General features: G+C 45.7%; 1 protein-coding gene across 1 annotated transcript; it reads left to right on the plus strand.

The window, feature by feature from the left end:
- Positions 1-294: 294 nt before the first annotated feature.
- On the plus strand, positions 295-17,940 carry LOC144140012 (uncharacterized). The gene is made up of 6 exons (XM_077672226.1): positions 295-300; positions 1,556-1,655; positions 11,410-11,528; positions 12,513-12,560; positions 17,044-17,079; positions 17,746-17,940. Exons 1-6 carry the CDS (start codon positions 295-297, stop codon positions 17,893-17,895), a joined length of 459 nt encoding a protein of 152 aa, XP_077528352.1. The 3' UTR covers positions 17,896-17,940.
- Positions 17,941-18,662: the final 722 nt, after the last annotated feature.

The raw sequence follows: 18,662 nt of genomic DNA on the forward strand, positions 1-18,662 counted from the left end.
CCTATTTGAGATGACATTCCCTTGGTTGTTTTTAAGTGGATACACCTCTTCACTGGCTTCAGGCTGCCTCCGTTCTTTACAGCATATTCGATCCTCTCCATATTATACTTCTGTATGTCAGCTGTCTTACGCTTATTGATTAACTTCGAAAGCTCCGCTAGTTTTATTCTGTCAGCCGCGGTAGAGATTGTCATGGTTTGCCGTTTCCTAATTAGATCTTTGGTCTCCTGGCAAAGTTTACCAGTATCCTGTCTAGCCATCATGCTCCCGACTGCTACTGCACACTCCGCGATAATGCCTGTAAGATTGTCGCTGGCTCTCTGTATTGTAAACTCTGCTTCCTCGGTAAAAGATGAATACCGGTTCTGCACTGCGATCCTGAATTCTTCAACTTAACGCCTTACGGCTAGGTCATTTTTCGGCTTCTTTCGTACTAGCTTGTTACGGTCCCTCCTCAAATCCATGTGTAATCCATATTTAATCACCTCACCTTTATTTCTGAACTTGCCGCTGAACTTTCTGCATGACTGGCAGGCACGGATCATTTCGTCCTCTGGATTTCACATCTCTCTCAATGTGGACCGTGTTAGCACGCTCGATAACCCGCCGCGAAGCGAAATCAACGCCTGCGCCACGAACCCGAAGGAAATGCTGTGCGCCCTGAATTCGATGATAACTGAATCAGATATACGTTGGCTTCATAGTGCGAGGGACTCAGGTTTGATTCCGACCACGGGAAGCGTTTTTTCTCTTTGTAATTGGCTGCACGTGCTGTTGTTCCCCACCACTGATAACCCGCTGCGCATTCGCTGCACAGTCATATCGGGATTGGCCCGCTGCGGCAGATGCACATCCCCTGCAATTTCATACGCTCAACATCCTCGCTACATAAAAATAGACGAATAAAAACACATTTGCGTTCCCGTGGGATTTGAATACAGGTCTCGCAGCAGCAGGCCAGTGCGCTAACCACAGTCCATACCTTGCAGCAGAATGGAACAAGAATTACCCCGGTGCGTGCTTCAGGACTGTTGAACGCGACGGCACGTGCGTAGAACAGGTGGACGCGGCCGAGAGCTGCCGCGTTAATTTACCGAGTTTCAATTCAATTCAGGATCACTTCGCGTCAAAAGGTGGGGAAGTGAAATGGAAGAAAAGGACACAAGCACGATGTAGCTGCGGAGAAATCTGTGATTATCGCTTGCTATATTCTTTAAATCACGCAATCATACGAAGTGTAAGAGGAATTTCATAATAAACACCCACTCTCGCTATCGAAGAAGGCGCAAAACAGAAAGTGAATGCCACATACATTCTGAGTTGTCTTCTGATTTCAGTGATTGATTATCGGTTTAACACGCCGACGCCACACAGGCGACGAACCGCGCTAGTGGTCGGGTCGAGATTAACATTGACAACCGGGGGATTTTTAACGCGTGCCGAAATTTCGAACACACGCCCGTTTTTGCTTTTTGCCTCCATCAGAAAAAATCTTCTATGCGTAAGAGTACTTGAACCGCTTCTCCGAGTCACCAACCGGACATTTTCTTTACAGTGCACTGTGCGCGGTGTGACCGACAATCTGAATTTACGAGACAGTCTTGCAACCATCCGTACGATATTTGTCACCTTCGTGAGCAAGATTGCGCCCTCCGGTGAGTACTGCAGCGCACAAACGCAGCCTTCTTTCACGTGCTCTGTTTATTTTTAGAGCGAATAATGGTTAGGCACAAAAAATAGCACAGCGAGATGGGAAGCACATGCAGGGAGAGGTGAACACCAATAACAAAAGGGAAACAGATGGCATGCCAGAAAAGATCGACAGTAAGGTCGGGGAGAAATGGTTACAGCCGTTTGAGATATACCGGTCGCTTTAAAAGCGGAAGATACCGACAGAGACAGAAATTGGCTTTGGCTTAACTCGGTCATGCCTGGGTGTTCGCAGCGAGAGGTGCGCTTATTGTTATTGTTTGCTTGGTTCCCTGTAGGGTTACGACGCTCTAGAGACATGCGGCTCGTTTTGCATCCTTCTCCTAGGCTCGCTGCTCCTCTTGGCTTCTTTCCCACGACAAAACCTGGCTTCTATCAGTCTCTCCGACTCACTTTCCGTATCTGAATACGAATCCCACCGAGCCACCCCTGCTATTAAATATATATATATATATATATAACACAGAAATAAGGGTTGGCAGTCGAGAAAACCTCGGAAAGCAAAGGGGAGGATGTGGTAGATCATTGAAACAGATTAAGAATTTGGAAAGAAAGAAAGAAAGTGAAGAAAAAATGCCCGCCAGGTGGGATCCGAACCCACGACCTCCAGAATACCGGTCTGGTGCGATAACCACTACGCTACCGGCGGGGCGATTTTCCCATTCACTTTCTGGGGTATTTATGTTAGGTATGTTTGTTTCCTGTGCTTGCGGGTGGTAGCCAGCGCCATTCGGACTAATCGGGGTGAAGGGGACCTTCTTTTTAACCCCCGGGTCGTGACTCGAGTGTCTACGACATGTCCAGAGTGGTCGACCAGCTTTGAACCCTCTTAAGCTCCCTTTGGCAACAAGACTGCCAGAACAGAGGCCCTCGCTATGCATGTAGCGAATCAGAATAGGAAAATGAGGGGCTCGTTGAAAATAACACAGAAATAAGGGTTGGTAGTCGAGAAAACCTCGGAAAGCAAAGGGGAGGATGTGGTAGATCATTGAAACAGATTAAGAATTTGGAAAGAAAGAAAGAAAGTGAAGAAAAAATGCCCGCCAGGTGGGATCCGAACCCACGACCTCCAGAATACCGGTCTGGTGCGATAACCACTACGCTACCGGCGGGGCGATTTTCCCATTCACTTTCTGGGGTATTTATGTTAGGTATGTTTGTTTCCTGTGCTTGGGGGTGGTAGCCAGCGCCATTCGGACTAATCGGGGTGAAGGGGACCTTCTTTTTAACCCCCGGGTCGTGACTCGAGTGTCTACGACATGTCCAGAGTGGTCGACCAGCTTTGAACCCTCTTAAGCTCCCTTTGGCAACAAGACTGCCAGAACAGAGGCCCTCGCTATGCATGTAGCGAATCAGAATAGGAAAATGAGGGGCTCGTTGAAAATAACACAGAAATAAGGGTTGGCAGTCGAGAAAACCTCGGAAAGCAAAGGGGAGGATGTGGTAGATCATTGAAACAGATTAAGAATTTGGAAAGAAAGAAAGAAAGTGAAGAAAAAATTCCCGCCAGGTGGGATCCGAACCCACGACCTCCAGAATACCGGTCTGGTGCGATAACCACTACGCTACCGGCGGGGCGATTTTCCCATTCACTTTCTGGGGTATTTATGTTAGGTATGTTTGTTTCCTGTGCTTGGGGGTGGTAGCCAGCCATATATATATATATATATATATATATATATATATATATATATATATATATAAATATATATATAAGAGAAGAAAAACTTCGAACAAGGTAAAAGCACGATTGTGGCCTACGTTTCAGCAAAGAGAACTTGCTTTCCTCAGGGCTTGCTTCCCTGAGGAATGCAAGTTCTCTTTGCTAAAACGTAGGCCACAATCGTGCTTTTACCTTGTTCGAAGTTTTTCTTCTTTTGTGTTCTCTACCATCTTCAAAGTTCTACTACTCCCTATATATATATATATATATATATATATATATATATAAGACAGAAGTAAGAGTTGGCAGTCAAGACAACCTCGGAAAGCAAAGGGGAGGATTGAAAGAGATAAAGAATTTGGAAAGAAAGAAAGAAAGTGGAGAAAAAATGCCCGCCAGGTGGGATCCGAACCCACGACCTCCAGAATACCGGTCTGGTGCAATAACCACTACGTCACCAGCGTGGCGATTTTCCCCTCCACTTTCTAGGGTATTTATGTTAAGATATTTTTGTTTCCTGTGCTTGGGGGTAGTAGCCAGTGCCACTAGGACTACTCGGAGTTAAGAGGACCTTCTTTTTAACCCCCGGGCCGTGACTCGACTGTCTACGACATTTCAAGAGTGGTCGACCAGCGTTGAACCCTCTTAAGCTTCCTAATGCACCAAGACTGCCAGAACAGAGGCCCGCTTATGCATGTAGCGAATCAGAATGGGAAATGAGGTGCTCGTTGAAAATAACACAGAAATAACAGTTGGCAGGGATGAAAACCTCGGAAAGCAAAGAGGAGGATGTGGTAGTTCATTGAAGCAGATAAAGAATTTCGAAAAAAAAAAGAAAGTGTAGAAAAAATGCCCGCCCCCCGGCGGGCATTTTTTTCCACTTTGTTTCGTATGTTTCGTTTGGGCTAGCGCAGACTTCCGTGCGATGCCCGAGACGACCGCAGGTGTTGCAGACTTTCACCTTCTTGTGCAAGAAGCATCGATATTCCGCAGCACGGTTGTACACGCAGTACGGAACTTTGGTACCTTCGAAGACGATAATGACCGAGCTCGTAATGCCCATTCATCTCACCTGGAGGATCGCGGGGTTCTTCGTGTTGACCAGACTCTTTGTGACGTCTTCTTGCGTGTTATAGTTGGGTATGTTGCGAATCACGCCTTTGAATGTGTCGTAGGGTGGCGTCACATACGCCGTCGTAGCGTAGGTCTGGTTCCCGACTTGAATTTCTCTGATTCTGCATGCTTCTTAGCATTTTACATGGCTGGCATACTCACGACCATGATATTCTGTCCTGGGTGAGGGCAGAAGATGTCGTCACTCACCCTCTTCGTCGACACTGCGGCGCCGCGTAACACACTGTCACGGAGCAGTGCGTAACTCACACGCGACGTGCTCGAGCCGTCGGGCGGTCGAATAACTATCTTGATATCTTCTCTTGGAAAAGGCAGTCCTGCGCACGCCCAGCTGGGTTTGGATTTCGTGCGCCTGCTCTCGGTGCGCGCCTTCCTGGTTTAGGGAGTCTCGATCAGTGAGCCTAGCCTTGGCTCGGCTGCTTCGTTGCTGGTGGCTGGTAATCCAGCCCCATCGTTTTCGTAGTCTTTGGATGAGATTAGATCCCCAACCACTTGCACGACTTTCATAATGCCTCGCTGAGTTTCGATTAGGCGGCGGCTGAGACTGCACTTGCGGGCTGGAAAAGTCTCCTGCGGCTCGTGCCAGCGCGCATCCAGAATGCACGCCAGTGCACCCGAGCATGCAAGAATGGCGGGTCATGGCACGTGCCAGAGCGTGCCAGAACAGAGCGTTGGCCTTAGCGTGGGAGCCGTGGCCGTTGTAGGCCTCGTTGAGGTTAGCAGGCCTTGCCCGGCCGGCTGCCAACAAAGGCCGAAGAATTTCGGGCGATGGCCCGTCCGCCGAGGATTTGGTGTCCTCTGGGTGCAGCATCAAAAATGGGTTCACAGCGCACAAATACGACTAAAAACAAGGAAGAGAAAACACGACAAGCGCGTGTCCTTTCATCTCTTCCTTGTGTGTCGTCGTCTTTGTGCGCTGTGAACCCATTTATGATGCTACACCAACTAGCCCACCAAGCCATCCTCGTGAACTATGGGTGCGTTGTCATTCAGGAATACGGTGGAATACCTTCCGTGGGTCCACGTGTGGAATGTCGGCCACAGGAATGGAAAATCCACGGAGCTCATGTGGAGGACGTACGATTTGCTCCGCCCACTGGTGGGCGTCCTCCTGATCCGCAGAAATCTTGGCCTAAGAAATCGTGTGACATGATTTTCACACCAACAAAGTAGAAAATACGTGAGCTACTGCAATCTGATTCAATGCTTTGCTGTGCGCTGTAACCCAGTCAGCAGGATATAATATGTCCTAACAAACGTGGCGTCCACAGCGACATGAAACACACAACCTACGTCGGCACCTCATTGCACACAGAAACCTTCCTGCTTCCGTGATACAACGGATAACGTGCTTGCTTGACAATCAATAGGTCAATGTGCGGAAACCAGCCAAGGGAAGCGAAATGTTCTTTCAGTGTTGCAGCTAGTGCAGGAATTTACAAGCTTACCAATGTGAACACGCACGTTCATAAGTTCAGTAATCAATACGACGTAAGATAAAGGCGTCACACAAAAAAGCTCTCGTATCTGAAGAAAGAGCAACTAAACCCTGAATGGAGAGCAGCAATTGAAATCAACGAAATGGAATCCCGGGTACGGGTGGCTGAAAAAATATATATATCTTCGGCATTTAGAAACCTTTTGCAACCCCAGTGAATTGGAATGATATTTTAACAGGGAAGCTTTTTAGTAAATCTAATTGTTCCTTTCTGCAGTTAAAAATACCAAAAGAATTCCCAGCACCCGCACGTGAGCGGGCGCCCCGCGACGTCTGCGCAGCATCCCCGGAGCACGTTTGTAAACCCAAGCAGACCGACTTTGGGAGATCGGCCAAGATTGCGGCTACCACTCGGAAGTTAAAAACTAAGGAAATGCCGAGCGATGACATGTGCGTGCCTCCCGGAGACAGCCCGGCGTCACCGTCGCACGTTTGTCAAGCTAAGAATACCCACTTAAGGAGATTGGCCAAGATTGACCAAATACAAAACCCCAGCGTCGCCGTAATCGTGGCCACACTTGCTCGGAACCTGAAAGACACGTCATGGCGTGCGCCGCCCCAAGGTTATGTTCAAAAATTTTCACTTCCGAAAAATAAACGAAGCTCACACTTAAAGCAACAATGATGGCGTAAAGTCGTTGAGGCAGTGAACAGGACACAAATCCGCTGCAATCGTGGACTTAAACTTTCGTGATGGTCGTGAAGGTGGCATACAGCTTCACTACCTTCAAGTCTTACGCAGTACTGTGAGCTTCCTTGCATTTTTGTAGTTGAGCCGGCGTGAAAGAAACGGAGGCACAGTGAAAAACACGCAAACACGGCTGCCTGTCAATCAACTAACCTTTACATACCAGGAAGGAAGGTGGAAAAGCCCTAAACGCATACATAAAAATAAAAAAACAGAAGGACGACAAGGCAGAAAGCAGTGTTGTACGGAACAGCGTTACAAGGAACGGCGTTCCTGGAAGTAGTTCCTTTTCAGAGGAACCGAGGAACGCCACCGTTCCATAAAGGGTCGGTGGAACTGTAACGGTAATTCGTTACGTTTCTGAAGGAACGGCAGGAACGGCGTTCCTACCGTTACATCGCTAGGATTTGGCTGTTTTTGATGCCAAGGCTCGAGTACAACAAATTCCCTCGCACTTCCCCGAGGGGGAGAGTGTGTAAGTGCGAATGCATGGTTGTTAATTGCGCGATTACGGTGGATATCGTGGTCCTAATGAGTAGTCGAGAGATTACACACACGCACACAACTACAAAGAAAGATATTTCACTCGTTATTGCTGGTACCGTTGCCCGGTCCGCCATCATCGTTATCGAGATGCAGGACCAGCGACCGCTCTCGACGACGGCGCGCGCTCGACTAATACCCTCCCGTGCCACGCGGCCGCTACACGAGCGCCCTCATGCGTCGGAATGCGGAGCGCCCGCTACGCGAACGAGAGCTCTCCCGCCCGAAGTGGAGAGGAGGCGCCCAACACCCGCAGTCACTGAGCGGAGAGAGGAGGAGGAGAGTAGCGCGCGCCCATCTCCCCCCGTTGCTAGGGAAGACGAGGAGCGCGCGCACCCGCAGCTGTTGCTATGCGGACGACGGCGGCGGAAGATTCAGGCTCGCTTAAGAAGTGCATTCGCACTTTAAAATCCACAAAGCGCTACTGCGTTTCTCTTCCTATAAAATGGTCAGTTTGCCCGCCCTTCAGCCGTACGTGCTTCCTCAAAAGTGACATGCAAAAGAATAACCACGCAGCAGGCCACAGCTTGTGCTTGTTTTCATGCTGGTTGCTTACGCGGGGTTCGACGGATGAATAGCGTAGTCGCGAGAATGCTTTTCACCCTTCATCGTTTGTCTGGGGAGGCCAGAATGCGCGTCTGGCCGATAGAATTGTTCCCTGGCGGGGAAAGAATAGAGAGTTTTAGCAGTCCATCCGTTCTGTCGTATGCATTGTTACTGGGCTGACCGGGACCAGACTGGGCACTTGGGCATTCGTCGAGGTAGGGGGATTAGTTCCGCGGGCCTGCCTTCGCCATGTCCGTGCCTCCGCACCCTTCCTACTCGCCCTTCCCCGCGCTCAGGAGCAGACCGGTTCCTGTCAACCCAATAACAACGTAGCCAACGAAACGTACGGACTGCTAAACGGTATCCGGACATTTTGGTGTCGGACATTTCAGTCCAGGACGTTTCGGTGTGGACATTTCTGTGCACGGACATTTTGGTGCACGACGTCTTGGCCCAGACATTTTGAGTGAGGGGATGTTCCAGGCATTCTTTGAACATTTTAGCATTAATATTGTAATTTCGTGGCTCGATATGATTTTACACTCGAGACTTGTGCTTGCGCCGCCATTCGTGGAAACGAACGCTAAACCCTGGCGGAGCATTGCCACGTGAAACCCAATTTCTGTAGCAGATGGTAAAAATTAACGTTGTTAATTTGGATCCATTGAACCATTTTTTGTTATTTTAACATTCATGTGAACAACCCTAATACTTTAAGTGTTACCAAAGCACTTTCCTTTCACTTACCGAACGGTGCAAGACGCTGCTGCTTTTAGTCTATTCCTCTCGCCACCCCCCCCCCCACCCAGCAAAACTTCCGCGAAAAAACAACAGAAAAACGAGGTCGATTAGGCGCGTGTGCATTTCGTTTTAATTATTCCCTCAATCAATCTCGCCTTCGTTGCATTCGGTGTCACTTCTACTTAAAACTAACAAACCACCGATGGCAATTACGGTGGCGTTACTTAGGGGAGGGCAAAGCTGAGCACCGCCGGCAATCATCCCCCTAAGTAAAGAGAGACGGGTGTCACTTGTGCTTCACCATTGCGTCCACTGGACTTCGAAAACTTGGAGACGACTGTTGCCGCTCTCGTCACACTAGCCTATTCATTTTATTTGCTCCTAATAATGGGAGGAAGCGATGTATACCTGGGGTGTCCATAATATGCGCGACTTGATGAGTCAATTCCCAATGGGGCGACTGAAGGTGTAGAAAGAGCGATTCCTGGAGTGGGGGCGCCGTCGATATGACCACGACGCGCGGAAGGGCGTAGTCAGCAAAGGATAGGGGCCATTGTGTTCTCAGTGGCTTTTTGGGTGGCTTTTTGTGTCAAATTATAGAGGTTTCGTGCGCCCATGGTGAATGTAAAGCTTTTTCTCTGTTTTAAACGTGAAGTGTTCTATGTCATTGTTCTGAATGTATCACCCAATTCCTGCAAAAGCCTCCACTAAAAGGCTAGCAGTATGTTCTAAAAAAAAAGTAAAAAATCACTGCGGTACGCTTCGGATACCGTGAACTCCACCCCGCCAGTAGGATTTTCAGGGGAAACCGAAAATAATATGGCTGAGAAAGAAATTTGGTCGAGATTCGAGAGTACAGGCGCGAGGTGAGAGGGAGGGGGGAGCGCTAGAACAAAGAATTGAAATGTGGTAAATGTAGGCTTGTAAACATTAAACGAAGGTTGGTTGTCCCGAACACAATGGATGGAATTTGTATGCACAACCGGTACGCGCTTAATCAGCATTTAGGACATTAGAACCTGCTGCTCTTTTCCAAAAGGCCCGTTTTTCCTCCCCGACAATATCTTAGACCAGTGTTCGCGAATTCATTTTCGCAAGGCAGCCCAGCCCTTCTAACACTCTTTATAAGATTTTCTTCATTCTGGGGGGCTAACTAATGTTTGTTACTTTTTGGATATTGAGAGTGTGCATGTAATTTATGTAATTTGAGGGTGTGTAATTTAAAAAAAATCCAAAACAGGCGATCGTAAACACGGGTAATTGTCTTAGCTAAAAAAGAGCAAATATAAATTAACAACCTGTCATAAATGAAAAAAAAAACGTGTGCTAAAGAATTCAATCGGCTGCATAACAGGTGTCCCCAGGTAGAGGTATGAAAAATATATATAAATGTAGAATTTCTAAGAATAATTAGCAAAGATCGAACATGGCATCAATCAAAAAAAAAATTGATGGCCCCAGATTGTTGTCCATAACCCACGTTAAGCGGAAATAAAAATATAACCGATGTCGCAAACAGGCAAGCACCGGATAATTTGGTCGCGGAAATGTCCGTACAGCGTAATGTACGTACACCGAAATGTGCGTGCACCGAAACGCCCGTACACCGATATGTGCGAGCACCGATATGTCCGTACACCGAACTTTCCGCACCGAAATATTCTGCACCGAAATGTCCTCGAGCCGTCTGGAGTTTGTCCGGTGCTCCCTGAAAAAATTCGCCTAGAAGAGTTTCTTTCTATTATCTTTATCTCCAGATAATCTGCTGCCGGTGGTGTTAATATTCGTATAATATACGTAGTTCGATGTGAGTTTTAAATGTCTCACTTAATTTAGACCCAGGATTATTCTACACTATATTTTAATTTAAAAACCTAATTGTAACGTTCATGTAAGGATACGTTCCAATTTTCGAAGTGGAACTGGAACGCGTTTCTTTCGCAATAAAGGAACTTGTAACGGGAACTCGTTTCAAAATTGGCAAGGAACGAGGAACGAGCTTTCGTTCCTATTTTGGAGGAACGTGTACAACACTCGCAGAAAGGCACTGCGAATAGGCAAGAAAATGAAAGAAAAAAATATTTTTAGAAATGGACATAGAAAACACTAATAATTTTATAGGCACATCTAAAAAATGATGGCGTGTCGAAAAAGGATGGTCGTCTGCGTCCCTGCCAAGTATAAGCCTCCCTTCTCTTTACCGCTCTCCTCCCATGCCCTTCCTCTGCATTCTCGCTCCTCTCGCGATAAATACCACTAGAGTTATTTCTAATAAAGTCGATTAAAATTTACCGCGTTCAACAGCTCAACGCACGTTCCACCCGCCATCTACTGGAACATCTCGTCATTTCTTGGAATTCCGCCAGGATTTGTAGTGCCGCGAGCGACCACTCTCCTTTTTTCCAGGGCGTGTCATTTGATTAATTTAGGCAGCCAAGCATTTCTAAACAAAAGAACACCCAAAATATTACTTAGGTGTTGTTGTTTTGATCGGATATACCTCATGTTTTCTTTCTGCTCAACATTTTTCTCAGGTCACTGCCACCAGATTCAGAGGTTTAAAAATGCTTTGGCTTTTTTGAGTGTCGTTCAACAACTCTTAAATTAGCCCGGGCGGCGGTATCTAGGGACAGACAGACATACAGACCAAACTTTTGGCGTTTAAGTAGACCAGAAAGACTATCGTCTTTAAAACCGGTCACACAATTATTAAGCTTGCGTACATGCAAGCTTTACTCTGTGGAGAGAGATGCACTTGGGCGTTATATGACATCCGCCCCCTCGATCTGTAATGTTGAGTGCCTCTACCCATTCACTAGAGACCAATTTTTCCAATTTACTGACTCTGCGAACGCCTGTAGCAATTTTTTGTCATCTTTCTTTCAGCTACACGTATCCTGGATTTGGTTTTCGGCAGTTCAACAGCCACTCCTAGTGACGCGGCCTACAGAAATGTTATTTGCAAGGGAGAAATCGATTTGTCGTTTCCAAACAGCTGGGCTGAGGTATGTGTTCTCGCTTCTTGTTTGGCCAAGCCTTCCGGTAGCATGAGGATTTTTGAATACGGCAGCACTTATGTGAAAAACATTCAGTGTATGTACTTTTTTTACTGCAACTGTCCTCAGAAAACGATAGTCGTTTCCGCCCTGCTCCCTAACCCCATTCCCGCTGTTCGCAACCCCGTAACCTCATGCTGCTCTCGCCACCCTCGGAATGAACTGTATGAAGGTTTGTTCAATGCCGGTCAATTTTGTCCGCCGTCGTACTGCCCGCGCACCACCTTTCGGGACAGCGCACATAACTTTCTCCGTTTTTTGTTTCTTGTTCTGCATAAAAAAGCACCATCGCTAGTTCTGTTTATTTGGCGCCTGCTTTCACCTAGCACGTGCTGAAGCCGTTCTGCACCATTTTCAAGGCGTCGTTTCTCCCGCTTGATAGCGTAGACACCAACCCAACGTGTGTTCCGAACTAAACAACGCAGATCCCACTGTTAAAGTACTTACGTTTTGCATCAAATGTGCCTTAGATATTCAATGACCTAAATGATAGATACATGTGTGACTGATGTCAGAATTTACAGTGGTTCTGAACGGTTCTGCCAGGTATACACTTACCTTGTGGCCGTAGACTGAATTCATGGGCAGACACAGAGATAGATTTACAAATACCAATATTTTTTTGTGTGTGTTTCTGAGAGTCTGCCCCAAAAAGACATCTTTAGAGTACTAATAACGTACTGGTGCTGCATATCCTACGTAGGTTGCTCGTTACGCGGCTTCCAGTTGTCGCTGCTGTCAAGTTAGCACAGGCCCCTTATAATTGGACATACATACAGTGGGGTGACGGAGTTAAGGACTGCTAACAAGTTCCCCCTTCTTTTGGGTCCCGCTGTCAAACTTTCCGGCAGCGACAAAAAACGCCTCATATTAACCTAGTTTCTTTGTTGGCTTATTTCATGGTTGTTAATCTTTGTGTTATCTCTTCTCTAGTGCATCAACCAGACTTTTATGGCGTGCCAGAATGGAAAGCCAGTGACTGTAAGTGGAATTGGGCCTTTATTTTGTACTATAATTGCCCGAAGTTCTTGTCTACGGGAAAAGGTGTATCGGCAATTTTTCGTAACACGTGGATAGACTCACACTTCCTGGAGCGCAGGTGTCGTGTTTACTGCACACATGAGCTGCAGAAATGAAGCCAACTGTACGCTTCACGCGGTTCAACAATGCTGAAAACGTTAACGGCATCGCCAAACACACGTGGTGCCTCGGGGAAGTTTCTGAAATGCATGAGATAGCAGAATTTTATTTATTTAGTTAGTTAGTTAATTGGTTATAGTTAGTTAGTTGGTTAGTTAGTTTGTTGGTTAGTTAGTTAGTTAGTTAGTTAGTAAGCAAGTAGGTTATTTAGTTAATTAGTTAGTCAGCTAGCTACTCTCAGGGCTGAAAGGGCAGTACAGAGGTGAGTGGGTTGCATCCTGTGCAACAGAAAAAGAAACGTAGCACCGCAAATACAAGATGATAATAACGACGTAAACATAAGCATTCACCACAACAGTTTGAGCGGATCGAAAAGCAGGCTAAGCTATTATCGCAGCAACACACGAGGAAGGCGGTTCCAACTAACACAAGTGCTGGGGATAAAAGACTCATGGAAATGTTTTCTGTGCAGGATAGAACATTACATTTGTAGTAATGATCAATGCGTGCTCAAATGTAAGATGGCGAATGCAGTAACTGTTGTTAGAATGGGATTTTTCTGGAATATTTTGGGAAAAAGACACAACCAAAATAAATTCATCCTATGGTGCAGGGTTAACTTAATGGCTGTAACGCTTGGTGTGCGATGACAATTGGAAAGAATGAAGCCTGACGCACGATTTTGGACTTTTTCTATTTCTACAATGCGGTATTCTTGACCGTGATTCTATACAGAAGCCACATATTCTCATTTTGAACGAACTAGACATTTGTACAAAAGCAGCTTTAGGGTACTAGGGAATTAAGCTTTTAATAAGAGACAACCTAGCTGCCCATTATATGGTTCCAATGCTCATAAAAAGTGCGTAAGAAATAGTGGTAAACGACATTTCGAAGCTTCAATAACAGAAAAAATCCAACCACTGAACCATGAAACTACTGTCTGCGACGGGGTCAAGAAGAGTGCCTGCGGGACCCCTTGCGATAGTTACATCAAATAGCGATAGACAATTGTACTGCCGTCCTTGAGGTGAAAATATAATGAGTCATTGTCTTATGTTTATAAATTTGCAGCTTCGGCTGTAAATTTCAAGAGATAAAAAAGTGCATCTTTTCATCCCCTCGGAACGTTTAGTTGCGGCCTTCGAGCTTCCATTTATGGCAAGATATCATGCCACAGTCATTCACTCTGTGTACCCATGTCTTATCATCTAATAGCAGAAGTACCACATGTATGACACTGGACCGAAGCCTAGCATTCTGCAAAAAATGACGAATGCTATGTGATTTAACGCAATAAGCTATAGCTACCAGGTCATCTGGTTACATGCCACAAAGTTCTTTTCGGGGTTCTGTTCATTACTGTTTTTTCCACCTCTTGCTGCGATCTTCCAAAACACTGTAGCCTAAGCACTTCCCAAAAAATACCTCTTAACAATACTTGGAGAACGTGATAACATTGTGGCTACACGCATTCATTTTCGTGTCAAAGCTCAGGCCACGCGATTCCAGTTTTATTAGGAAAACACAAAGGGCAGGCACTGAAAACGCTCTATATCAGGAGCATGCCGGGAAGCAGGACAGATGGTCCTTTCTGTAGTATTACCATTCATCGGTCAACGAGCCCAGGGAGTGGAGAATCCGCATGCGTTGCTCAGCAACTGAAACCACGTACTTCCTTTTGTCACTGCATTCTCATGGTGGGGGTGGTTTTCCATGGAGAACTGGTTTCAAATCGAAGCTTGATAATCCTACCTCCCAATGGTTCTGTCGCCACCGTTGGTGTAAACAGCAAACTACCGCGGACAACTAAATGAAGTTACTGGCACCACCGTGACTCGAACCGGAAACGAATAAAGAAACGGAGCGAGTGCCCGTTGTCTTACCGATTAAGCTACGTGCCCATGCGAGACATGGGAGCCAGACTGTGCACTCACCAAGCACATATGCGGGCTTACCATCTGTGTTCTCTCTGAATGACACGTGATAGCGTTACGCAACCTTTCGGGCTGGTGTACGCTCCGCCCGCGGCACGTGTAGCGGCCGTGTGCGCGCCTTTCTCATGCGCTAAGAGTTCTAAAAATTAAAAGAAGCTCACACCAACGCATGGCATCTCAGTTTTTCGTCTCTGTCATCGATCTCGTCACCTCCGTCAGCCGCGGCAGAGACCGAGAAGTGAGATCGTCTAACACCACCTTTGAGCTTCCTTTAATTTTATAAACAGAGTTTCCACTCATGTTCTTCAGCAATACAATACAACCAACCACTGTTCATGAATTATGCATTGCTTGAACCTTACAAAGAATATTTTTGAAGTAATAAAGGGTGTAGTTAAGGCCAACTGCACTCAAATTTTCGACAACGTAAAAATAATGCCACCTAATAGTACACATAAAAAGGGTGCGAAATGCAAAATGCTGCGTTTAAAACGTCAACGCGCGCGACACAAACGGCTCGCGACATTGGCGTTTCTGGAACCGAAACTGAATAGAAAACGCGACCTTTACCGGCGGCCGGGCAGACGTACGTTATGGAACGGAAACGGCCGCGCTAGACCCAGCGGCCGCTCGGAGCCCCCTTCAAATGCGCATGGTAGTGTCGCATTTCGCACAGTTATTTCCACATGAGAACTTTCACTAGCGTTTGCCCAGTATAATGGAGTTAGACGTAATTCCGGCATCACGTTGCTATCAATCGAGATGAGGTAGACCGTCCGACAGTAATTATTTTTCATCAGAATAAATACCGGATAAGCAATCCTTGTAATTGTGAGTGAAATAGCCGGCCCTGCTTTTCAAAGCTACTTGCTCGTACGATACCGAAAAGCACCTTTCGTTAGCCGACGCCTCGGCTATCACATCGCTCTCTCTGAAGGGAACAAACCGCCTGCGGGCAGTGATCAATAACTATTTTTACTATACATTACGTGCAAACATCTTCACGAATATCCGCTTAGTATTTTTCGCCCTGCTGCACATCGAGAATCGAATTATAAAAGTGGTATGAAACTTTAAGCCAGCTTCCACAGCTTCATGATGTCACGATGGCCCAAAACACGAAAAAGTTACCTATCTACCTCTTTTTTGTACTTCAACCAGTTTAACCAGAGACAGGTGCTGTTGAAAACATTTTACTTTCATAATAACTAAATCTAACGCTCCAATAAATACTTCACTTGGGAATTGAACAAAAATCTCGCCTATTATTTAGGAGAGAAGTTTCGTTCGTTCTCGCACTTCGCGAAGACGATGGCCGATGTTTCTCCGGATGTATTTGTTACTACGAGAAAGGTTCATATTGGTTCACTTAGCGAGTAGGGCAAAAGTCGCACAAATGCTTATAGTGCAAGTGGTGATGAATTTATAAAATATCGCTTTTTTGTGTGGTTTAAATGCAATAGAATGGCAAATTTAGGGCAAGTGCTCGTTTCGCGCTATTTTTTAGTAAAAATATTATTTTCAAGCAACAAACTTTTGCTAACACCGAAACGTTCGCAAGCGCGGAAATAGTTTGTAGGCTTCTAATCTATTTTATTGAATTGAAAAGAAAAATTGCGGTCATTGCTACCTATGCAGTTAGTTGTAAACATGTGATGGCGACGGCAGTCAGCGCGCTGGTGTAGTAGAGAAACCCCGGGCGAACGCATCCTGCGCCTGGCGGAGCGCCGTGCAAGTCACCGGAGAAGCGCGAGCTCCACGGGACAGGTTCCCCTTCCTCCGTCACAAGGCGCGTGGAACTTGTTTTGGCGACTAACCGCCGTGTGCGACCGTCGTCTGCTCAGAGACACTTTGAACTACGATACCTGGAGTGCTCTGTGATTACAAAGCTTAGAATTTCTCCATGGTGACTTTAAGAGCATAGACTACTTATTTGGATCAAATTTGGTGAAAAAAGTTTGAATGCAGTTCACCTTTAAGCGCACTTCACTTGTCTCGGGTTTCACTCTTTTCAGAGCCATGTGTGCGAATACAAGTGGCGTCGCATGGGCAATCGTTGCAGGTGTTGCTTACAGCTTCACTGTCCAACCACCATCACAGGGTGGATTTGCGCAGATTTTTTTCGCCAATTCAACAGCTGCCTCTGTTGCAATGACATCTTTAAAACTTTAATTGGTTTCGCATGCTTCGTAAGTTTTACTGAGCTTCACTGCTTAGTTTATTCGTAGTTTGTAGTTGCGACATCTGGAATGTGTCGCCAGCAAAACTATACTACACACATCGTATCAGAGAAAGTATGCGTACAAATTGTTTTAGTGCGTGAAACGCTTGTGATAAAAATGCTGCTGCTGAAATAATTGTTCGGAAAATTTACTTTACACTTACAGGCACCGGTGGTCAGGTCACTGATTGGAGCAAACCAGGTATGATACAGTTTAGGAAATTATGCCCAACATTTTAGGAAAATATTTGTGAATTTTCAATAGCTGTTCTTTGTCTTCCAAAGCACGGTATCTTTGTAGTTATAATTAAATTTACCGCGGCAGGGAAAACTCGGGATGTGATACCAGGTTATTGAAGCCCAGTCTACAAACTTCTATGTACTTGAGGAGGATTACTTTCTTTACATAGGGATGCTGGTAAATGTGATGCATTTTAACTAATCTTCAAAGAAAGCTGATCCACAGATGAGCGAGCACAGTGTACAGTAATTAATGGGGAGAGAGCGATAATACAAAGGGTCGTGGTGTGCGGGAATTTTGCAAAAATACGCGTGGCCTGCCCCAAAAACACTGTGTTGCCTAAGTGGATTTGACAACTTATCGGAAATTACCAGGATGTGGAAATAGTTCGAGCTGTTCTGCATAATTAGCGTTTAACACCGAATTCATGATTATGAACGGTAATTGATAGCTTTATATATCTTAACAGTCTTATGCAAGTAGTTGAGTCTGGCTATTACGCACCGTTGTGGCCACTTTGTCTAGAGTATTCATAATAACGAAGTCGGTGCCGGGGTTTTGTGGTCGCCTCGTAGTCTGTTAAGTTTATTTCGCACATAACTGCGTTTTTGTTTTTCCAAATCCTAGTGCATTCTCAACAAGATCCTAACGACAGCCCCAATGGACGCAATGGAGGCGATGTTCTGTGACTTTGTTGACGCTGCTGAAGTTTACGCTTCCCTGATGCCAGTTGGAAAACGACTCTACAAATTACTTCTTGGAAATCTTTGTGAGTAACATTACCGGTAATTTTTACTGTCCGTAACGAGCAACAAAATGCTCCCCACATGTCAAACACACAAATTCTGCGAAGTGTGTACACATGAGACGATTTAAAAATTCTCATTCGAGCTCCAGTGACATCACCTTGCAGCTTTCCTCATTCAGCAACGGTGGACAGAAATTCCTTTACCTGAAACGTGCACTTTAGGAAAACTAAAGAGATTTGAATATATCTTTTTTTTACGAGTTCAAAGTTTAAAATGTCCTCAAATATTTTTTAAGAATAACGCGCACTATACTGGAGCTTTGCTGTATTCTGTAATTTTATACTGATTGCTTTAAAACAAAAGCATTGAGTTGTGGGCACTAGAAATTTTTTTAGGGAAGCCATGTCTTGCGTGCTGACATTCTATGTTTTTTATTTGTGTCTCTCGAGCGTGAGAATCTGTAATTCAACATTAAATGAGTAACATAAAATAAATATTACGTGCTCCGTGCCCCTGGTAAACCAAGATTCTTTCACGCATCTTTCACTTTCTCGCGCGTGGTTCATCTTCGTCATTTGAGGCGATTCAGTTTATCATGCCTACACAGAATGCTGACTTTAGTCAAACAATCCCTAGAGCCCCACAAAGTTCTTCGCACTGAGTTATCGGTTGAGATTAGCGAGCTGAAGAAGAATTCTTTGCATAAAAAAGCGCCCCCATAACACAAAACAACTTCAACAATGATAAAATAAGGTGAGCTGGTCGGCGCCTTGTTGAACTTCTACTGGCTCATCG

The sequence above is a fragment of the Haemaphysalis longicornis genome, unplaced genomic scaffold (genome assembly GCF_048455015.1).
Source record: "Haemaphysalis longicornis isolate Haplotype H1 unplaced genomic scaffold, Haemaphysalis longicornis Haplotype H1 scaffold_5, whole genome shotgun sequence".
NCBI lineage: Eukaryota > Metazoa > Arthropoda > Arachnida > Ixodida > Ixodidae > Haemaphysalis > Haemaphysalis longicornis.